Below are 24,098 nucleotides of genomic sequence, written 5' to 3'. Positions count from 1 at the left end.
CTCTATAAGTCTAATTAAATTCTTATAATGTATAAAACTTTAATTCATGTACAACCTTTCATTTCTTTTTTGTTTCCTGTCCAATGAGGCCATGTGTAGGGAGCTTAAAGTTCTCAACCCTGAGGAGTTTTATGTTCCAAAAAAGTTCCCAGTCAAGGTTTTTCAAAAAGTATATGCTGCAGAGGTATGTATTGCCAAGTCTAAAAGCAGCATAGAAGTTTGTTTTCTGTTTGAAAGAAGTTATTAGGTTAAATTAAAGCTCATGGCATACCTCATGACATTGTGCTCCCTGGCCAAGTATTTCACTGCACTTGTATGACTCTTTAAGTAATTAGGCATTTGACATCTCGAACATGGATGGTACGGCAGTGCATATAAATGAAAGCGTTCAGTCACTGTGACAGGTAATAATGTATTTTACGCCTGTTTAAATAGTTGTATGGCTGCCATTTGTTCATGCCAGGATTTCTCTTGCATGATGTGTGGAGCTGACACTTGTGGTTTGGTTGGCTGTTCTTTCCCCTCTTTAGTCCCCTTTTTTTGTGCAACATCACATGGCAATGGGAATAAAAGTGAGATTATTGATGACCAAGTTGCTATAGGAGACCAGAATGAACGGCTTATGGTATTCATTCATGGTATTGATGATATTGCAACTGTGCTGAAGTTGTGTACTCAGTAATATTCAAAACTCAAGACTTCAGTGCTAAATGGCCAGGGTGGCTTTGCAACATCTGCTAAAGGAGGCAGAGCAATCCTGGCAAGCTTGTACAGTCCATAGTTTAAAAAAGTGCAGAAGATGTCTCTTTTTTGCAATGCAGAGATTTTCTTAATCATGAGTAAAGTAACAAGTCAGCAGGAATGGCAAATAACAGGCTATTTTTAGGGCAACTCTTTATCACTTACTTAAGCATCTATAAGAATCCTGATGAATCAGACCTTAAGGCAAACAGTGAGCTAACATTCTGCCAGAACAATTAAATGCCCTAAAATATCCTCATAATCCCAGCTAGCCCAAACTCTCTAAAGATGGGAGGGTTTTTCCCCCAGAAGAGCTAGTTATTTTGAGAACAGTGCAAGAAACTTGAGAAAAGGGCATAAACTATTTTTAAAGCTTCACTTTTTACTGCATGTTATCTTTTTCTGGAGCATCTTGAAATACAGTCAGTAGCAAGTGGGCTTACAGTAGACTTCGGTTGTTTAAATTTTGGTTAAATGAAGACCAAGTCATGTTTTGTACAACCTGTCTCTCATAATTTTGATTGCTTCCTGACTTAAGTGACTGATTAATGCTTTTTTTTCATCTGCCTTCACAGTAATAAGCTGTTGACCTGAGCATTATTTAAATCTGTATGGCAAGTAATATCTTTGCCAATAGTCTGCTCTTACAGCCCCAGGCCTCGTGACAAGCTGGAAACTGCATAGGAAAAACAATAAATCTGTAGCTGTTCCACAAAAATATTTTTTGCCATTGGGCTTTGTCATAGTGTTCATTACAGCTTTCCTGTCATAATATTCTTCTAAAAAAAAAAAAAAAAAAAAAAAGAGTGAAGACTGATACAAAAACATTCATCCTGTGAAAATTTCCTGGTTAATTTGCATCTGATTGAAATGTGGCTGTATCCAGCCTCCTCCCAAGGGAAGGATGTTTCCACCTTCTTACCAAAGCCCACATGGAAGCAATGAAAGCTGATGCTTTGGGTGAACCTGATCAGTAGGAGACTACAAAACAGCTTTTGTCTCAACAATGTGTAAAATGCAGAGAGCAAATTAAATTTGTTTATATAGTGGCTGTTTTCTGGAAAGCTTCATGCCTTGTGTGGTAAATTGCAGAGGGAAACTTAGAATTTCCATGGAGTCGTTGACCAGCCCTGAAGGGGGTGGGAATAATGAGAACATTAAATGTGCATAATTTATGATACCCCCCTAATTGTCACTGCAAATTGCATTCCAGAAAAGCAATTCAGCAGCTGGGTGCTAGTTTTATCAGAGACTATTCAGGTTTGCTGAGCTGGTTCATCTGGGTCTTGTATTTTCAGCACAAACCCTCTCACAGTCTAATGTAGCGTGACCTCTTCTTCCTTCGTAAATCAGACCTGAGATAAAACAGTAGCCAAAGGACACTGGCAGTGCTTGGGGCATGTGTGTCTCTGGGTCTGAACTCTGTGTTTCTCCTGGTCAGGTCCAGCTGTATTTTGCCTCCTTGCCAGAGGAGAAGGTCCCTTATGTTAACAGCCCTGGAGAGAAACACCGGATTAAACAACTTCTGTATCAGCTGCCACCCCACGATAACGAGGTAAACACAGAATTGAGGATGAACTGTCGGGGCTTGGGTCTCCCTGGCAGCTTTTCCGTGGACAATTACCTGCCTGTGTATTTATTACAAGCCTAAACCGTGGCCTGCAGTGGCATCTGAGCTATAAAGCAGCACGGTGTGTATACTGAGTCCATTGTTCAGCTGTCCACTTGGCTTGTGTGCAGATAAGAGCTGTCTGGAAGGACACTGCCTTTGCTTGTTAGGGAGGCTGGTGTCACTGCAATAAACTTAACACAAGTTGGTTTTATAGTGTTTGCAGCCACCCACCAATTACCAGGAACCTACAAATTCCTGGAATTGCATTGTAGGCACAAAAAGGATGCTTTGTGATAGTAAAAGGTTTGCATCTCAGTTATGCAGTGTAATTTGGAGTAGAAGTGGAAATAACAAACAAGCTCTTTGTAAGGAAAGGGGCGGGGGTGTCACTACTTAAGATCTTGTGTATACCGCAACACTTAGTCGTGGGCACTTAACCATAATTCTAAAGGACAATATTATGGCTGATTTAGGTTCATTCCATTATTAGCAGCAGATTTTGGATTAGCTTTTAAAAGTCTCTTTCTTGCCTAAACAACTCCTCAGTTTAGCATGGAGGGTTTTTTCCTGTAATGGGGAAAAAAAAAATTTTCCACACTATTTTTGTGTTATGCCATATTACCTAAATATTAAAGTGGGAAAAGTTTCATGATGATTGGCAGCATGCCTGATGAATTCCTTGCATATATGCACTTACTTACTCATCTGCTACATTAAAAGCTCAGTCTCAGACAAAAAGTTGTCCTGTGTTTTCACTGGAAGGTGAGATACTGCCAGTCGTTGACTGAAGAGGAAAAGAAGGAGCTGCAGATGTTCAGTTCTCAGCGCAAAAAGGAGGCACTGGGACGAGGCACTATTAAACTACTCTCCCGAGCAGTGATGCACGCCATTTGTGAGCAGGTAACACACTGGTGCCACAAGCCAGCTGCAGGGCTGAATAATGTAAAACTACAGTAGCTCAATATCAAAATTTGAACTTATCTCTGTCTGTCTGAAAACAACAACAACAGATTATTTTTGAAACTGCATGGAAGAAGAAAGAAGGTAGTGCTTGCTTAAGCAAAATGTACCTTTGATACTGGGAATGAACTGAGTCTTTGATGTATTTCTTACTCAAAAAAAAACCCAACCTAATGCTGCTCATACTAAAGTAATGACAAATAAAAAGCAGACATATGCTTTAAAATGTTATTTTGTATAAAATAAACTTATATTCACAAAAGGTTCATTGAGATGCAGTTCATCTAGACTAAAACTGATAACATTTTTTCCTCTTGTCAGAACTTTGGAATAAAATTTCATATTGGGTTTGGTGGTTTAACTTAGTTTAAATGTAAGAAGCTAGTAGAGCGTTGAATGGGAACTGTGCTCACTTTCTGGGTTTGTTCCTAGTGTGGTACAAAAGTAAACGGTGGTGAAGTTGCAGTTTTTGCCTCAAGAGCTGGGCCTGGTGTGTGCTGGCATCCCTCGTGTTTCGTGTGCTTCACATGCAACGAGCTGCTCGTTGACCTTATCTACTTCTACCAAGATGGAAAAATTCACTGTGGCAGACACCATGCTGAACTTCTCAAACCTCGATGTTCAGCCTGCGATGAGGTAAATAATCCACATTTTACAGCCAAGCTACACTCCTGTTGTTCAGCTGACAAACTGCATCACTTGAGAAATTCCTAACTCCAGATGCAGTCACTTAAGAAGTCAGGACACTGTTGCATAGCCGAGTTTGAAGGCTGAGGAGTATTTCATTTCTTGTCAAACTGGAAATATTACAAGCAGTAAGATGATATTTAGAAAGCAAACACCTGTTTGTGTTTAGAATTGAACATTCTCAAATATTCCAAAATACTATCCCTATAGAAGCTTCTTTAATGGCTGAGTTCCTAGGTTCCCTTTTTTTTTTTTTTTGCTTTAGAATGTAGTTTTTCTATCTTTTTATTCTTGTTCTTATAGAAAAGGTCAATTGTTGTGGGAGATTGTTGTTTCTATCTTTGTATTGAAAAGGGAGCAAAATAAAAATAAATTTAGTGTGTGAACTGCAGAGTTTGGATATTTTATATGCTCTAACTCCCAAGGTGAGGTTTTGGCCACTTAACTAAAAGCATCCTTTTTATCTCTGGAAAGATAATTTTTGCTGATGAGTGTACAGAAGCTGAGGGTCGCCACTGGCACATGAAGCACTTCTGTTGCCTCGAGTGTGAAACGATCCTGGGTGGACAGAGGTACATCATGAAGGATGGGCGGCCGTTCTGCTGTAACTGTTTTGAATCTCTCTATGCAGAATACTGTGAGACCTGTGGGGAACACATTGGTAAGTGTGTCCTTTTTAAGTATTAAACTTACAAATTAAGGGAAAACCAATTTATGAAATTACTTCACATTCCAGAAGTATGAATTCTGCAAGTCATTTTTTAGAGAGACCCAGAGCATTGCTTTTTCTCCCTTTCCAGGTGTTGACCATGCTCAGATGACCTATGATGGACAGCACTGGCACGCCACAGAAACCTGCTTTTCTTGTGCTCAGTGCAAGACCTCTTTGCTTGGCTGCCCTTTCCTTCCAAAGCAAGGGCAGATTTACTGTTCAAAAACGTGCAGTCTGGGAGAGGATGTTCATGCCTCCGACTCTTCTGATTCTGCGTTTCAATCTGCTCGATCCAGAGATTCCAGGAGGAGTGTCCGCATGGGAAAAAGCAGCCGGTCAGCTGACCAGTGCCGCCAGTCTCTCCTCCTGTCGCCAGCCCTCAATTACAAATTTCCTGGCCTTTCAGACAATGCCGATGATACTCTTTCTCGTAAGCTGGATGATTTAAGCCTTTCAAGGGAAGAGGCAGGCTTTGTTAATGATGACTTCTGGAAAGGAAGAGTAGAGCAAGAAATGCCTGAAGACCCTGAAGAATGGGCTGAACATGAAGACTACATGACTCAACTTCTTCTGAAGTTTGGTGATAAAAGCCTCTTCCAGCAGCCCACTGAAGTAGACATTAGATCAAGTGAACACTGGATTTCTGATAGCATGGTCAAGAGCAAGTTGGACTTGAAAAAAAATAATCCAAGCCTAGCAAGTAAGAAGTATCAATCAGATATGTACTGGGCCCAGTCACAAGATGGTTTGGGAGACTCTGCATATGGCAGCCACCCAGGCCCTGCCAGCAGCAGGAAAATCCAGGAGCTAGAGATGGAACATGGGGCCTCAGGATACAAACATGACCAAACACCATGGTATGGAGGTTCACTCGAATGTTTGTCTGACCTGAAACAGCAAGAACAAAGTGTTCGAGACTCAATGGATTCCTTGGCTTTGTCTAACATAACAGGTAATGGAGAAATAAATGAATGGTTTTGATGGAGAGGTCAACAAAAGCAGGCATTGTGGGAGTATTTTAAAGGAAGATTTTTCATTTCACTGATTTCTAAAAAGCTTTAGAATCAAGAGATGCATGTAAAGTAGGCAGTAGCTTTTATCAAGCACATAATCTTTTACAGGATATGTTTCTGCTACTTAAATCCTATTGGATTCTTCTCCTTTCCTTTTGAATTCTCGTTCATTTGCTTAAAGAAAAAAAATCATTGATGTTAAACAGAAGAACAGTCTTAAACTACACATTTGTTATATACAGACCACTGCTTTAAGCAAATGACTATTTTTCAATACCTTATGTATTAAGAAGTTGCATTATATATTAGGACGATATTAAAGATAATCTGCAAAACACTTTAGATAATTTCCTAATTTGCTTCTAAAAATATGGAGAAAATCTGAAAGGATGGTAAACTTCTTAGCTGTAGAAAATTAGGTTTATGAGATTATCTTTCCCCATTGACTAAAGGGAAACTGGTAATCCACTTCCATGAACCTCCTTGTCAAACGTGATTGAAGTTGCCCAAAGGGATAAAGCGTGCATTAACCTTCCTTTCCTATTTCTGTACAAAAAGCCCAAACTTGGCAGTTACAGACCCATTTGAAATGTTGTTCGATCATTGTCTCCTTTCCTTTCCTCCTATAACCCAAATTACTGGAGCTACTTGTCTAGCTGAGGCCCAGCCACAGGCTGGCTGCATTTGCCAAGCAGCAATGGAGGAACTGAGGAGGGCAGCTTGGTTCAAGGGGGCATGGGAGGAGGAGGCACTGGAGGTATTGCACCTGGGACCATCACAGGGCATGTGACGCTGCTGTTGTGGCAATGAAGGGTCAGTGGACACAAAGGTGGAGTACAGCAGACCAGCTTACTTTTGATGATTTTTGGAGAGTAAGGATCCTTCTTTGCAAGGCAGTAAGCTTGGCTTTCCTGTTCCAACAGCTGGAACATGAATTTGGCAATACCAGAAATGTGAAATATTTTAGCCTTAAGAATGGCAAGCACAGACTGTAGAATAATTTTAAGTAACCCTTTTTTCTTAAAAGGCATACCTGTATGTATGTTTCAAAATTTTAAACCCACTGAACTTATGCTCTTGATGTCCTCATGACAGCTAATTCTTTGGTCATCAGAGCTAATATTTAAATGTTTTAAGTCAAAACAAAGCTTATTCTACTATGAAGGGAGTCTTTTTTGGTAATACTTTAAAAAAACACTGGCTGACAAGAAATGCTTCATAGTTTGTTATAATACTTGTCTCTTTGATAACTCCTCTCATTTTCTTTTTCCTCCTTTCTCCACTCCCACCACAGGGGCTTCAATGGATGGAGAAGGCAAGCCACGACCATCTCTCTACTCTTTGCAAACTTTCCAAGAACTGGAGGTGGAGGACTGTGAGAAGATGAGTAACATGGGAACTCTGAATTCTTCAATGCTCCATCGGAGCACTGAGTCCTTGAAGAGTCTGAGCTCAGAGCTGTGCCAGGAAAAAGTCTTGCCAGAGGAAAAGCCGGTGCATGTGCCTGTACTGAGACGATCTAAATCCCAGTCTAGACCACAACAAGTGAAGTTTTCAGATGATGTTATCGATAATGGAAGTTATGAGAATCTTGAAATACGTCAGCCTCCAATGAGTGAAAGGACTCGTAGGCGTGTTTACCACTTTGAAGAGCGTGGAAATCGGCCTTCTCACCATCGTAGAAGAAGTAGGAAGTCTCGTTCAGATAATGCACTTAACTTGGCCACAGAAAGAAGAAGCTCTCCGAGAGAGAGATTTCGTTATTACTCCCCTCAGGATCATGAAAAATTTCTTCAGAATAGAAGCTCACGTGAGCTTCGGGCCTACATTCAAAATGCAGAGCTGTATGGACCATATGCCCATACCAGGTCTGACTATGCACTGCGGAATCAGGTGGTTGATAAATTTTTTGGATTGTATGGTGAGGAAGATGACTCCTGGTGTTCAACTTCATCCTCATCATCTGATTCTGAAGAGGAAGGATATTTTCTAGGACAGCCAATTCCACAGCCACGGTCACTGAGATATCCATACTATACAGATGATCTCTCTGGTCCAACTACTGCGTTATCTAGTTCTCAGTTTGGACAAAGGACAACCAAATCAAAGAAGAAGAGGGGACACAAAGGAAAAAATTGTATTATATCTTAATTAATTACTAATATTTCTTAATTGGGAGGACCAGTCAATTCTGTAGCTACAGTTTGAACCACATCTTTTTATATTAATAATTGTACTTAGGCAAGTTGCTAAAGTTCGTAATGCTTTGCCAGTGTAAATGATAACCGTGCCAGAGTTTACATTGTAAAAGTAACATTCAGAAATGTCACCACCCCAAATGATCTGCTCAGATACTGCTAGGTTTACATACTGTGTTTCAGCTGTCCAAATACTGTTACTGCAGTTCTTAATACAGACTTTTTGTAGACATTTTATTTTATGCTCACTATTCACCTACATTGAATGATCTGAGAGGATTCAACAAAGATCAAAAAATAAAAATGTCAGTCCTGTGCTGTAGCTGTATACACACAGAGTGATCTTTGACTTTTTCCTCTTGCTGCCAAGAAAAAGAAGGCTCTATACTGTGCCCTTTCTTCACTGATAAAGCTCACTCTTCCTCATTCAAGTTTCCATACAAAAACTGGATTCTTTTTATTTGGGAAAATGCTCCTTAAAAAAGGAAAAATTGTAATGTGGGAGCTAAAATGCTTGAAGCCTTGATGTATCCTAAAGCAGCAGTGAATGTTTTGTACATTTAACTTTCATGGTTTTTCCTCTACAATTTTTGAGAAAGTGTGAGGTGGTTGGTTTTGGTTTTGGGGGTTTTCACATGCCTGTTTAAAGGAAGATATTAATTCAGCTGCTGGAATTGGACTTGGCTGCCAATGAGTTGTGATGTTTTTTCTGTCATGCCCCCTACCCCCTCAGCAATGAGAGAGATACAGCTGCTGGAGTCCTTTGCTCAGGCATGTAACCCCATTTAAGTCAATGGATCTACTTATGTAACAAATATTTTCATATGGGCTTAAAGGATTAGGCTCCAGAATTGTGTCTTTTCACATGCATTATCCAGGTTTTAAAATGTATTAGCTGCAATTCTAAGTCAAAAAACATTGATATTTATAATGTAGTATTTCATAGGCTTAAATGTATTCATAATTTAACAGTGCAAATATAAATGTACATACTGTACAGTTAAAAGTTTTAAAATCTGAATATTTTTATATCCCTGAATTTGAAGAAGTTTGTTACAATATCAAACTAGATTTGTTAGGGGTTTAACAGCAGTGTTATGGATGAAATATTGCTTGTATTTTAGTCAGGGGGTTTAAGTTGAAAAATGTTCAGTGCAAAACAGCTTAATTTTGTCTACTAGGTATTAAAAGCTCTGTATGCATGGTGGGGCTATGTAAATACTCTGTATGGCCCTCTTAATCTTGCAAGTATTATTTATGGATCAAGCAAAATGTAAACTATATAAATGTAAAAACCACACAAGCTTGGAATATATCATTACAACCAGTATGCAACTCCTGTGGATGTGGATTTTTTTATTATTGTTCCTCCTCCTTCCCCAAAAGTAATTTCTAAAGTTTGCCTACCTAAAGGAAGAGAGATACTGTGTGGTTCTAGAAGGCAAGCTGGCAAAAACTATACAGCAGGTAATCACAGTAGTTGACTTGAACTCAGCTGTGGAGCCAGAAGCAGCTCTTTTAAGTTATAAACTTCTTCCACTGCTTTAAATAAAGGGCAGAAATTTGTTAACAGTGACATCCACTAATGAAGATAGTAAATGCTAAAGCCATTGGCTTTCTGACGACCTGAAGAAAGGAAACTAATGAAATAATAGATGCTTCTTACCAAAAACAGCTGTCAAATGGAACTAAGCTTGCCCTTCTTGAGGATAGAGAAGTACGGAAACAAAAGCAGTGTAGGAGTAAGGGAGGGAATGAACACCAGCACTGCTTTGCATCAAACAAAATGAAGGTATTGCTAAGGGTCATCAGACTAGCAGTTACTTGCTTGTATTTTTCAGGGTAAAATGAACAGCAAATCCTTTCCTCCCAGAGGTGGTTCTCACTGTAAGTCACGTTCCTAGTACTAACAGGTCTCGTGGAGGTGAAAGCTGACCAAAGCTATGCCCAGTCCCTCAGGTGCCCCATGGGTGCCTCAGGGGGTGCTTCCAGCTGGCTGCTGCGGGGCTCAGGCAGCTTTCCCAGCAGCCCATGTGCCTGCTGTGCTTAAGTATGTTACAGCCACCACACTGGTGGGACTTATGGGGCTGGAGATGCTGACTTGTTAATAACCTTCCCCAGGATGCTCCAACAATGATTAGGACCTTCCATTCTCACCTGCATTTCCAAAAATGGGAAACTAGGATACTCAGAAACAAAATGCTGCATCACTACTGCTGTGTCCTTTGTTCTGCCAAGTAACTACCATCTCATGGAGAAATGTCTCCACAAGTTCTGATCCCTACACCATCTCCTGAGATGCAGCAGGTGTACTCTCCTGAACTGCAGTACCTTATGGAATATTACAGTTCTCCATAGATTGTTAGCTGCTTCTTAATACTTTCTGCTTTAAAAAAAGTTTAAAGATGACTATGCAGCTTTATTTTTTTCAGCTTGACATAAACAATATCTTATTATTTTTGACTTCTTATGAGAAATATTTCTAATTCATTCCTCCACCTTAAATATAAAGAGAATCGTATGGGATATAGAGTCTGTGACTAGCTCAAGACTCAGATACAGCCAGAAAAGTTCTGAAGTGTTGTTTGTGCTATTGGAAGTAGTACCTATATTCCAAGTGGAGTATATACCCTGGTAGGCTGAGTTAAAGACCATTTAATAGCTAAAAACAAACAAACAAGCAAAAACCCCCCCAAAAAAACCCTGAAGATACCAAATGACCACCAAAAAACCCACTAGCTCACCACTAGCCAACTACTACCCAGCCTGTCCTTGAACAGCAAGAGCCCTGGCCCCATCCCTAGTTTTATATGCTGAGCATGATGCTCTACCACCTGCGGGCAGCTGTCCTGGCTGTGTCCTCTCCCAACATGTTACGCACCCCCCAGCATCGTCACTGCTGGGGTGGGCTGAGAGGCAGAAAATTGATTCTGTGTAAGCTCTGCTCAGCAATAGCTAAAACATCCCAGTGTTACCAGCATGTTTCCAGGACAAGCCTGCAGCACAGCACCACTGCACCAGCTGCTCTGAAGAACATTTAACTCCGTCCCAGCCACACCCAGTACAACCTTCAGGACAGGGAAAAATACTACGGCAAAATATTATCCTTATCTTCATCAAAACTGAAAATCTTGCAGACAAGAGGGTGACAAGGATTTGGTCCTTCTCTGATATCCGGCATTACCCTCTTTTCATATCAATAGTGGTTTTGTTGCTGATTTTCACCTTTACTGCTTACCCTGTCACTCAAAGCTGCCAACTTGCCCAAGTGAGGTCACAGAGGTAACCACTTCAGTCTCGGCAGATAGCACTGAATTTCCTTCCATTTCCACCTTCTTTTTTACTTTTTAAGAGTATCTGCAACATTAGCAAGTGCTTGGAGTAATTTCTGTTTTCAGGAGCTCTGAAGATGACAAACTAAATTTCTCCATCACTGCATGTTTTCTTCCCCCAATGCTCTTCCTGCACCTTTCCAGAGCCCCATTGAGGCTGACCACTAGACCAGGGACAATTTATTTTTTTACATTGACATGAAGCTAATCCAAACTACATACCTGTAAAGCAAGCAAGACTAAAAGCCATGTTTTTTCCTTAAGTTAAGGGACTGCCATAGTATATTTTACTTACATCAACTGAAAGCATACATCACAAAATGTTAAATGCAAACATTCAACACAATGCCAAGTATTAGATGGAAAATCAGTTACTTATCACTTACAAATGTGAATTAAACCTTTCACAGAAATAGCACTTATAAAAAATTCAAAAGACTCCTTAGTTCACAAGTAAAGTTTAATCGATTAAAAAAAAAAAAGTCAGATTAAGCAAAAGATTAGGTGTAGTGAATGGGGTTACCTCAGGCTGGCAGCCAGCCACCAGTGAGACTCCACAGGGCTCAATTTTAGGGCCAGTGTTCTTTAATGGAGCTAGACGAGTCAAATGTACAGTGAGTGAGTTTGCTGATGATACTAAAGTGAGAGGACTCCCTTAAGAGTAGAGAAGTCCTGCAGAGAGATCTGAACAAACAAACGAGCTGGGGGGCATCACCAGCTGCACGAAGTTTTAACAAGAGCAAGCGCCAGATTCTCCACCTGGAACAGGGCAGTCCTGATCATCCGTAAACTTGGGAAATGAGAAGTTGGATGCAGCCCTGCAGTGATTTGGGGGTCCCGGTCCATGGCAAATTAAACATGAGTCAGCAGTGCCCTGGCAGCCAGGAAGGCCAAGTGTGTCCTGGGGGGCATCAGGCACAGCATCACCAGCTGGGCATGGGAGGGGATTGTCCCGCTCTGCTCTGCACTGGGGCAGCCTCACCTTGAGTTCTGGGGGCAGTTTTGGGAGCCACAATGTAAGAAGGATATAAAGCTATTGGTGTGTCCAGAGAAGGGTGATCAAGGAGGAGACTGAGGGGTGACCTCACTGCATTCTACAGGTTCCTCAAGGTGGGCAGCAGAGGGGCAGGCACTAAATTCTCTCTGGTGACCACTGACAGGACTCAAGGAAATGCAATGAAGCTGCATCGGGGGAAGCTCAGATTGGACATGAGAAGGTGATCAGGCTCCCCAGGGAAGTGGTATAGGCCCAAGCCTGCCAGAGTTCAAGGAGCATCTGGACAATGTTCCTAGTGGTTCGGCAAGGAGCAGGGAGTTGGACTCAACCATCCCTACAGGTCCCTTCCAACTTGAGATATTCTATGATTCTGTGACTGTAACCTTAGGTCTTACTTTACAGAAAAGCACTTGAAAACTTGGATACTTTTATAATAATAAGCTTAATCAGGCTTCTAACAAAGGAAACTCCTAACAAACGGTACAGTAACAATGGAGATTTTTAATCAAAAATATATTACACACAGTTTTATTATTTTTTCCCATTAGCATTTCTAACCCAAAGTAGAAACTCAGGTGTAACATCCTGAAGGCTCTCAGTCCTGAAGGCAAGTAGAGAAGTGCTGTAGTTATGCTTCAGCATCAGAGAAGACTTTGACTGATCTCAATAAACCAGGTTGTTGCCAGAAGGGGTGGTGGGTCAGGTCTCACTACTATGTCACAACAGCTTGCCTCTCCTCCCCTCTCTCCCTTGCCAAATTATCATCCTGTGGGATTCATGAGCTGATTCCCACTCACTGTGCAGCCCACACAAGTGGTCCCAGCTGCTAACAAGGGTAGTAGCTGTAGATCATCTCCTTTGAGCAATGTGAACTCTTAGAAAACAAGAAAAGCCAACTGCAAAACCTCCCCTTACTGACCTGAGAACTAACCAGGCATCTCAGGAATCTGATGCAATGCATATTTAATACACCACATCAAGATTTGCATGTGTAAGATGCTGTGACACACAGAGTACCTTGTACATGCAAAATCATTGCTATTTCATTTATGTTTCTGCACACCATTCTGATGAAATCTGGAAATAATGAGTTATTAGTCCTTTTACAGAGTTTCATATGTTCTAAATGCAAGTGTATACAAAACAATCATGCTTATACTTACCTCTTTGTGATTATGACTCAAGTTACCCCTTTCCTAAAATGTTCACCAAAAAACCAGTATCTTAATAAATGTATTAAATTGCCTGGATTTCACTGAGAGCCTCTTGGCTTTCCTCAACCACTGTTCTGGAACTGCAAGTTGTTCTGTCTTTCACTGCCCACTTCCCTTGCCATCCTCAACACCCCAATTCCTGCTCCTTCTTGAAGTTGGAAATGAAGATTACACACAGCTTCCTTATAGTTAAAACTAATGGATGAAAAGGCTTGAGAAGTTGTAAGTGGGGAGAGGGACAGAGTAGGAAAAGGGACCTTACCCTGCTCAGTGGCTGCCTGCAGCTACATTCTGTACAGTGTAGTCAAAAACAGAGCAAATAGTAACAAAAAATGGAATCCATCCTACATAATACTGCTTACTAGTAATGAGGCATGATATGGAAAACACCAAAACCTAAAAGGCATTTGCAGAACCTGCGATTAGAACAAAAATACAGCACTTCTTACATCAAGTAGTTAATTGTTCTGGCAGTCAGAGACTAGAGATAACCCCTAGAGTAATTTTACAGAATTAATCTGAATTTTAAAATTAAACCAGAATAAATAATTTAAATCATAATTGTGACCAATTTTGCAAGTTTTCCCTTCCTATAGTATGTATAAGACATATTTGTGCATAACTTGAGGAATGAGAGCAGCTTCGTGTAATTTTAATAAAAAATACAATGTTTCAAGTTACTTGTAAGCATCAAAACATAAGTGTACAGACATCAGACTGATCATTTTCTCCAAGGTAACCGTGTAGAGGCTTCAAAAACAGTTTGTTGCTTTACAGGACTTTTGAAAAGAACGTCCTTTCAAAGGAATACATGACAACAAGAACCGGTAGGAAGAATACAATCGTGGAGACCACAGGGGACAAGGGAACAGCCACCTGAGCCATTACAAAGGAGCACAGGCCTTGGGTTCAAACCTTCAACAAGAGCTCCTCTTTCCCCGCAAAAAGCAGATTTATGTAGTATGGCAGACACAATGCAGAGGACCCAAAAGCACACTTTTGTCCTTAGTATGAGCCCTCTTTGAAAGACTCTGGTACATCTTGGTTGGCAGCATCGTACTGAGCAATGAAATGTTTGAGTTCTTCAATGCATCGCTCACCTATTTCATGCAAATTCTGCCTCAGGGCAAACTGAATGGACTTCTCTAATGATGGATCTTTATCAATCAGCATCTTCACTACCATGCCAAAGGTTTCACAGTCTTGTCTGTAGACCTAGAAACAACACATTTTAGGAAATTATTAAATGCAAGACCCTTTACACATTAGCACACCAGCAACCTCATTGAGTTAGATCCAAATGTAACAAAGGATATTGGATATAACGTGAGTTTCAGCTGTAAAACTTACTGGCCATTTCCTCTCTCCTGACCTGTGCTAATACAAATGTAGCTAGCTCAGTGCTATCTGGATACCAAAAATAACTTTTATGGGATGAAATGCCATAAAAGAGAGATTAAGTTCTCCTTGCAGCAATATTTAATAAATAATGGTAGAGCAGAGTACAAACACTAAACCAGATTTTCTTTTCACTTCAATATATTTAAAATTAAACTTTGGAATGTCTAGCAATCTCAATCTTCATACAAAGCACAGATAATTTAGTTTGTTATCTTTCCTAATACTTTAAATACCAGTTGTGTTTAAATAATTTCACCAAATTTTGTTTGTTTTATATGTGTTTCTTGTAGAAGTCTTTGACAAAGATGACTTTAATTAGTTTGGATTGCACTGGTGATTCAGTCACTAAGGATTAAAGAAGTCCTGGCAGTGGTTTACCTGAACCCATCTGACCTTCTCCCACAGAGAATGAAGAGTCTGCAAGTCAGTTACGCACCACATTTGAGGTGAAGTAACTTTTCATTATCACTGCAACTGTTTTTCAGCAACATATGACCACACTCTTATGCAACTTCCAAAGCAAGTCAGTGACATTAAATTTTTTTTCCAGATTCCAGCTAAGTTTATTAATCTACATACCCAGCAAAAAAAGGAACTTCCCAAAGTCTTCCAACTGCTAGATGCAGTTAATTTTCAAACCCGTTAGGCCAATTTCCATTTAGAAAATACATTAGCTTTTTGAATGAAGTAAGTTTTCTATCTCCATATATCCTTTTTTGAGGAAAAAAAGCTAAATGTTGATATTCTTCAAAGTATGATTATATTTTAGTATTGTCTGCTTGTCTTAGAACTATTTTTTCACAGAGATGTGCAACCCTTTTCTTTCACATTTATCTGTATTGTGGACACAAATGATACAACTGTATGTAAGCAATTCCTCATTACTAAAAATTAAAGAAAATACCAAACAAAACACACCCATCCCACCCCCAATGAAAACCCACCAAAATAACCCATTCATAAGAACCAGTCTGAGGTCAGCTCAAGCATATTGATGTCAGAAAACCAGTAAAAAAATCCCAACATTCTGCACAAAACTAAACAAACACAAACTATTCTTAGAAACACAATGATTATCATGATACCTTCAATAAAGACAGTTCTTAAATGCTTAATAACATACTCTAGGTAAACAGTTTAAAATCAGACCCACTTTTCAAACACTGGATGGCAAATAAAAGGAAACCTTTAGGCAGACACTAGTCTTCAGTGGAGAGTAACAAGTCAAAAAGAAGAGTGCAGCCCAAACCAAACTTGAGCTAAACATTTTTAAGTGTGGAAATGCACATGGCATTTTCTCAGAGAGGGGTTTATACTTCTTTGGTAGTAAAATAACAGCACAAAACCCAGACTCTGAGAGCTCATGCTCCACAGCAAGTAAAACATGGTACTTGGTAAAACAACTTCAAACAGAGAAAATCTGCGTTACTTTTTCTCTCTTCCCAAAGAAAAAGCTCAGGAAAAATCGCTGTCTCTGATTAGCCATATGGCAGATGGGATTTTGCTTAAGCTACCCTTTCAAGTACTTGCAGCATGCTTGCTCACACCTTCACGGAATGATTTCTGAAATGATTTTTCTCCCCAAACCTATTATGCGTTGGGGAAAATAGTTCATTTTTTTTTTTCTTATTGCATATCTGTTTGACCTATTTTATCACAAAGTGGTCAGACCAAGGATGTGTGAATGATCTTCCACAGGTACACAAACATAGTAACCGTGAGTCTCCAGAAGACCCTGACACTAAGAGACAACACAGATGCATTGCCCCGCCTTCTGCATGGGGAGGCTACAACTGAAGGAAATGCTCTACTTTTCATGGGTCTTCAAACTAATGGCAAATAGTGCTGCTACTTCTCCCACACACCACAAAGAACTAACCCAGATTAAATTCTCTGACTCCTAGCATATAAGTATTAGCTTGATCTAAGCACATTTTTCTTCCAAACTCTTGCAAAAGAAGACGTGGAAGAGAATCAAGACAGCCACTGTCGTCACTGCATCTGCAGTCAGAAGTCACTCTGCCATCACAACAATCTCGAAACTAAACACCTTCATACAAGAGATGAATCTTTTCAATACTTTGTGACAAAAGACTTAAAAAAAATAGAATTTACCTAAATGAGGGGAAGAGGGCAAAAGTGGAGCAAGAAGACAGTTTTAACAACAGAAAACAAAGAAAACAGCTTAGCTCCTCTAACAATAATTGAGCAATTTTCTCTCTACAATCTTTCTGCCCCAGCTGCTAATTCTGATCCTCCTGGTACAATCTGCCTCCTTCACTATTGTGCTGATAAATCTATTTGTATAGCTGCAACGTCCCAATTGTGCTGATAAATCTATTTGTATAGCTGCAACATAAATTGCATCACTGAGATGCTCCCTTTTAAAATTACTTCCCCCTCCAAGTAATGTGATTCAGTGATTCAATTCTAAAACCAGATGCATCAGCACAACTGAAAGAGCTGTGAGCCATGGTCTTAAAGTGAAAACTTCACAAACCAGTTTATACCTGAAGCCAAGGCACAACTACCAACTTTCAGAGATAAGTTACTATGCTTTACAGAAGGAAATGGAGATTATCAATTACAAGAGTATCAATACAGAATACGTCAATTACAGCTTAATGGTACAATCAACGATTTGAAAAATTTGTGAAAGCACTGAAAGCTCTTGAAAGAAGAGGATGGTGGCATGACATTAACATCTATCAGAATACAAGGAGGCTATTTCTGAAAAATAAGCTGAGAATGTGATGCTTGAGGAAGAAAGAAAACTGCAGAAAATATTCCAACCAAGCAAAAAGAGCTCTCTGTTGGAGAAAAATACTGGAAGAACTTGTGACCCAACAAGGTATGAAAAGAACCCTATCTTTAAAATTCCAGCTGATACTGATTTTGAGCTCAGACCATGGAAAGCTCATCTGTAAACATCTGGAACTAAAACCTGAAAATGATTCCATGTGTGGGGAAAGAAGAAATAACATTTTTAAAATGAAAAACAAGAAAGGGAATGATACCAGTGAACTGATTATTCTGTCTGACATATAAATCAGATAATCCTGAAAACAGCTAGAGCCACAGGGTGATCATTTACCGAGGCCCTAGCGTACATTTATTCTCTGACCTAAGTTACAGCACCAGCATAATGGAAAGAGCGTGTAAAACTTTAGTAAGCAGATGAAGGAGAAGTAGAAACAGCTGTTCTGCTTCCAAATACATGAATATATTTATTTTATATACACATGCTGTATATAGCTATATATACATGCAGTCTTGCTTTTTCTGTGCATGACAAGTATTTAAGCTGAATTCAAGTTCTTTGAAGTGTTTTCCAAAATCAGCACATCTAGCATCTGTGAGGTCAGAGGATCACAAATATGCATACTTTTGTATTATTCTCATGGAATTTTAGCTCTTCTTATTGTTACATGATAAGGACATAGAGGCTTTGGCTGAGATCAGCCATGCCACTCTCCGTATAAGTACTTGATGCAAATATAAAGTTGTGATGCACCTGCAATGTGTTAGTGAAGACACCTCATTTATTTGAGAAAGCCAAACCAAAACTTGTGCTTAGAACTGTTTAAATACAGCTGAAAGACATTTACTTCCAGACGTAGTTAGAGAAATGGAGATGTCAGTTGCCCAGGTTGGAGGTGATCATTCTGCCTAGAACTCCCCAGGCAGAATGAAACTTTTGAGAACTCCCTCATCTACAACTACACCAAGTTTTCACAGTGAACTTCAAAGTGCCATCAACAATGTCCTAAGTTACATAATGTATGACACTGACATGAAAGAAATTATGGATACCACACATTCTCTTCTTCCAGCTCAGCTGTGGAATGTTAACCTCTGAACAGGAAGAAAGAGGGGCAGAAGCAAGCACATGGAGACTGCTCATGTCTTTGACTGCTATATCCCTCTTCCAGTGATAATGTAAAAATGGTTTTAGGCTTAAACCAAAGAAAAACATATTGGATGGCTTTGCTGATAGGTGAAATTATACATTTCTAGGGAATACCGTGACAACATACCTACCACTCACTGACAAAGTCCATATAATTTTCTTTTTCTGACTAGCACAGCACCATGTTTTTCCCCAAAACTGTTCCAGAGCCACATGTGCACTTTGTGCAACAGAGCTGTTGGACAACATAAACAGTAATGACAACAAAAACTAGAACTTAAGATGTCCTCCCCTGCAAATGACTACAGGTTGCAGAAAGTTATAAGAGCAATCTTGAGCTCAAAGTCTTGCATACCTGGCCAAAAACCAGCTTTATTTCAACAGCAAGAGCAGACACGGTATTCAAAGGGGATATGGACAAGCCTTATTTCAACCCATGCATCAAGTTTCCCCAGCTTAGCTCAATGGTCTGTGCAAAGGAAAGTTTTTTAACTTTTCAAGGTGACTCAGAACAGCTAAAACCACAGAATCTGTTCTAAACAGGCTTTGAGGAAATGGGAAACAAGAGAGAAGTTCTCTGATGATTGGAATGACTCTCTGGAAGACTGGTCCCACCAGGATAGTTAGCCTCTGTATCTCTCATGTCCACAGCTTGTAGAAAGTAGAACTGAGTAGCAAATGCGAGATGTAAATTTCTCCTGTCTCAGAAAGGACTCGAATGAATCTCCACATCTCATTTCTGGGAGAGCTGTTCTAATGGATGTGCTCTAGTTTATATGCAGGTATTAAAACATTTTCCTCTCCAGATATGGTTTTGAATGAATATGACACTATGTCACTTTTTTTGAATGCTCTTGGCTTCATGCACACATGAAAGCCTCTTCAGTTGAATTCATCCTGGGACTTGCATATGCCAAGCTTGAGCAGCTACATGCAGGAGATGAGGAAACTCCAGTGCAGAAGGGGTACGGTACTTCTGCTCACAAAGACAAGCAGGACCAGCAGACATGGTAAGGACCACATCCATTAGGTGGACAGGATGATTTAGCAAGCGAAATTGACACCCATGATTTAATCTGTAATTTCCAACACCTTGATCTTTTCCTCACAGCCTTTCCTGGATTTTTTGAATATTCTTAGCATTCCATACATTTCAAGATTCATCTAACACTCTCTCGCCTCCGCCAGAACTCCTCAGAGCAACACGACGCAAGCCCAGACTATCTGAGCAGCTCTGCACCATATGTACACAGCCCACCATCAGTGCCTGTGAGTCAGTACTCATCTTCAGAGATGCCTGCTCTCAGCTCCTCATCCAAGGGCCAACGACCCCCAAGGCTCAGTTAACACAGGGGAAGGAGCTGGGTTGTGGCTCAGAAGCCATGTTAAATAGCCTGCAACCTTTAGATACTAACTCACTTTGAGAAGACCCAACATGCCCAGCAATCACAATTTTGCATCTGTGATTCATGCAAGTACTCATTTAATATATTATCTTACAGAAGACAGGAGCTTTTCAGTTACTAAGAGCATATTTCCCACAAGTATCAAATACTCCATGCAAGGAGGAAAGAAGCAACATGCTCACTGGCAGTTTGATTTCTCACAACAGCAGAGCATGAACATGCAGAGCACAAGTACAGCACTAGTTTGAAAGCCATACCATGTCCATTCCAGACACTCCATGAGAAAACTGCTGGAAATTTCCCTCGATTCAGTGATGCCCCAGGGTCCCCCTACACTAGACAGAGATAACAGCTTTTGTTCTCTCACCTAAGCCATGATAGCTGGGTTGGTATAGCCCTCTGGTGGTATAAACTGGCTTCTTATTTCCCCTCCTCAGCAGACCTACAGTAAGTCTGACAAAGCACTCTTCAATTAACCAAGCCACATCTATGCCAGGTTTTCCCAGCATGGGTGAGACAGACTATGAGGTATAATTTTTCTTCTACTCCTAACTAAAAACAATACTGGAATATTTCATAATGTAGACCTAACTCTAAGCTGATTGCATATGCAGTCAAATTTGCATTTTAATTGTGCATGTAAGCTTAAGCAAATTGGGAAACTACTAAACATTGAACTGCCACTATCACAGCTTATTCTCTGTCGAAGACATCTTTTAAAAGGAATTACTACCTCTCCCCAAATCTCTTCTTTTTAATTTATTTATATGCTATCTTGGAATGTTTTTCTACCATGCAAATTTGATTTCAGTAACTTACCCAAAATTTGCTCTTCCAAACTACAATAAGTTAATCCTCTACTGAAAGAGTACAGAGAAATTTTCATCACTGCAGTGGCAATATAATTATACTGTTATGAGTACAAAATATAAGTTTATAGCTCCACAGTGCAAAGAATGCTCAGAATTGTCATTAAACCACTTGCAGACAATTTTCATGATCAAGACATTTAAAACTGATTTTCAACCAAGATGAACTAATTTTTATGGTTACAAAAAACTAAATTAACATAGAACAAATTCAATGCTTGGTTACAGTAGTATACAGTTTACAATGGCATACAATTTTAAATTATAAAATATCAACAAGTGTACTCTATTCCTTTCTCAAAAACACACTAACAATTTTGCCCTGTATCCATGTAATATTTTCTGCACCCATTAATCAATGTGTTTATAGACCAACTAGATACTCATTGAAATGCAAATTGGAAGAAACAAGTTATTTAATATATTATGTAATAATGAACAATTTCATGTTAATTTGCTTCTTACTGAAGATATGCAAAACATTAAAGTTATTTGCACTTAAATGCAGTTCTTCCTCCCTTTCCAATGAAACTTTCAAGTTCCTTTTTAGGAACTTCAATAGATTTAATCAACTTTTAGAATGTAAGCCCACCATTTTTGGCATCTAAATATCTGACAGAAAAGTCTCCTGGAAGCCCCTTGTGGAGAACAGATGCTGACAGAGCCCTCACTTTAAAAGAGACAGGAATTCAGATTTGAAGTCTGCTTTGTCTTCAAGGACCAGAACTGGCAACATGTGGGGGCAGCAGGTGAGCAAAGCACAGCAGGGACAGGTGCTGCGAGCCACAATGTTTCTGCTCAGCTGGTTTACAGCCCTTTGCTTCTAGATCACAGCATCATTCATCCCTTTGACTAAACTAATCTGATAGAGGAAATGCAGTCTGAAACAATGCCATCACAAGGCTTCCCCTTCATTTAAAAGTAGAATTCTAGTATGAAAAGAGATGAAAGCGCTCTGTAAAATTGAGGGGTGGGTGTCTGTGTTAACAGTGGCCAACTCTGCTGAGTTTACAAACACATTTTCAAGGCTGAAAACCCTGAAGAGTTGGCTTGGGTCCTAAGACACAACCCTGGTCTTTTACATGCACTGGGAAGAAAACATGCAGGCAGAATTATTTACCTGTGTGAATCCATTACCTCCAGTTTAGGCTCAAGACATCATCTAGATACTACTTTGCTTTATACCATGCCCCTCTTGACACCTGTGCAGTTACAGTGAAGCCAAGGGGTTTGAAATGGGGTGGAGCCCACCACTGCTTGGGAAAGCCCATGACTGGCTGCAGCATTCCATGGCTGCCCACATCAGCCTTCTCTGCCTACGGCTTCTGCTGTGCAGGGCTTGGCCCCTCGGCAACAATCATACCTCTGAAGAGAGGCTCCATACCTCGCCAACGCCCTTCTTCTTCCCTTCACCATCCAAACAAAAAATTACACCTTTTTGTGCATTTCCTCAATGCTTATAGAGCAATCTAAAGATTGACATACAGCTTTTGTATGACACTGCTGAGGAGACCTAAAGAACAATATAATTAAAAAGCAATAAAAAGTGAAGTCCCTCAGCAAGGGCAGTATGTGTTTAAAGCTCTGTTTACCCAAGGACAGATCTGTAGAGCAAGGCTGCATAATTCAGAACCAACACAGCAGAAGTTGGTGCTATTTAGAAAACAAGAGTTTTAATTTATGAAAACTTACAAATTCCAAATAGTTACTCATTGCTTTAAAACTACTACACATGAGTTTTCAATAAGAAGCAAGAATTTATTTTAAATATATTGCTAGGAATCCATGTGTTTAATATTTTTTTAATACTATGGTGGAAGATTTGACACAAATGTTTAAATGAACAAGAACTGGTACACAACAGAAATGTACACGATGATATACTTCATTTAATGCTACATTTTGGCAAGAGCAAGTGTATCATTACTTCTTCAAGAAATGCCTTGCTTAGTCAAGCAGAAGTAGCTCCCATGTGGGAGAGCAAGAACTATTATGTTACATGGTTTTACTGGAGATAATTCTTTACTAAACCAATCAGACCACATAATAACAGCATTCTAACACCAACTACAGGCCCTTGGAGACCAGTTTGTGTGTGGCCTAGATTTCATAGGCTTCTTTACAACAGATGTGTTGGATGAGGGTAGTGTTACTTCATATATTAACTTGTGTGTTCCTTAGGTAAAACAGCAGTATGAGTCTAAATTCTGCCTCTTACATGTTCTTCTTACAGAAGGTGTGTGCCCTGTGCAAGGAGATGATAAACCTGAAATCCAAAAAAATCCATTGCAATTACAATTCATCAGTTTCTAAACCTCGCTGAAAGTACTGACGATCTCTTGAAGACGTGTCAATGACATCTTTTCAGCTCATGTATAAGAATACCCAGCTGTATGTTTAAGAATGCCCAGCTGTATGTTTAAGAATGCCCTGGTACAAACAACTGTGCAGCCAAGTCCACAAGTTGTAAAAGGGGAACTATTTATATATCTGATAATTTCTCTTTGTTCTATAATAATATGCAAACATAGAAACTGTATTTTTGTAGGAGCATAAATGAAAACAAAATCCTAAAAATTCTCCTCTCCAACAGATGCTAGAAAACTCCCATTACCTGAAATACACCAGCTCAGGATCAAACAGGAAATAATCAGCCATATGCCAAAGGAAGGGCCTCACCCTACAACTTTTTATTTATAAAATACTGAATTGATGGAAAGCCACTTCCTAAATCTGCTCCACGGTAAAGTTCTTGCTCCATCCAAAACAGGAAGGGTGAAGTTTATCTACAAAAGACTCTATGTTAATTCTCTTGTTAAAAATGCTTTAAATAATTTTCAGTTACGTCCACTGACCATAAAGGAAAGTGATATTCATTTAAGCTTCAGCAGAATGGGCTATATATTAACAGCAACAATAAAATGACAAACTAATCTTTCTTGTCATCAAAACAACACAAATATTTCGTAGGAAACGTACAGTAGTTCAAAATCCACACAGATCAACTGTGTTGAAGTCAAGATCAAAAATTATGCATTTGATTTTA

At 39.6% G+C, this 24,098-nt stretch overlaps 2 protein-coding genes across 8 annotated transcripts in view; one reads left to right on the top strand and one right to left on the bottom strand.

Moving 5' to 3' along the window:
• The window catches only part of PRICKLE1 (prickle planar cell polarity protein 1), a 66,598-nt gene extending 57,336 nt beyond the window's left edge, over window positions 1–9,262 (top strand). For all 5 annotated transcript variants that reach the window (XM_039570285.1, XM_039570286.1, XM_039570287.1 and 2 more), the window contains 6 exons: window positions 2,183–2,296; window positions 3,116–3,253; window positions 3,746–3,949; window positions 4,475–4,661; window positions 4,801–5,664; window positions 7,020–9,262. In XM_039570285.1, the coding sequence (XP_039426219.1) occupies window positions 2,183–2,296; window positions 3,116–3,253; window positions 3,746–3,949; window positions 4,475–4,661; window positions 4,801–5,664; window positions 7,020–7,876 (2,364 nt within the window). In that variant the 3' untranslated portion in view covers window positions 7,877–9,262. The remainder of the gene's footprint in view (window positions 1–2,182; window positions 2,297–3,115; window positions 3,254–3,745; window positions 3,950–4,474; window positions 4,662–4,800; window positions 5,665–7,019) is intronic.
• A 5,117-nt stretch (window positions 9,263–14,379) lies between these two features.
• Window positions 14,380–24,098, bottom strand: part of PPHLN1 (periphilin 1) — a 64,103-nt gene continuing 54,384 nt past the window's right edge. For all 3 annotated transcript variants that reach the window (XM_039570288.1, XM_039570290.1, XM_039570291.1), the window contains exon 10: window positions 14,380–14,681. In XM_039570288.1, coding sequence (XP_039426222.1) covers window positions 14,472–14,681 — 210 coding nt within the window. In that variant the 3' untranslated portion in view covers window positions 14,380–14,471. The remainder of the gene's footprint in view (window positions 14,682–24,098) is intronic.

This window comes from Corvus cornix, chromosome 1A (assembly GCF_000738735.6).
Source record: "Corvus cornix cornix isolate S_Up_H32 chromosome 1A, ASM73873v5, whole genome shotgun sequence".
Lineage (NCBI taxonomy): Eukaryota > Metazoa > Chordata > Aves > Passeriformes > Corvidae > Corvus > Corvus cornix.
This window is presented reverse-complemented; position numbering and strand designations above follow the sequence as displayed.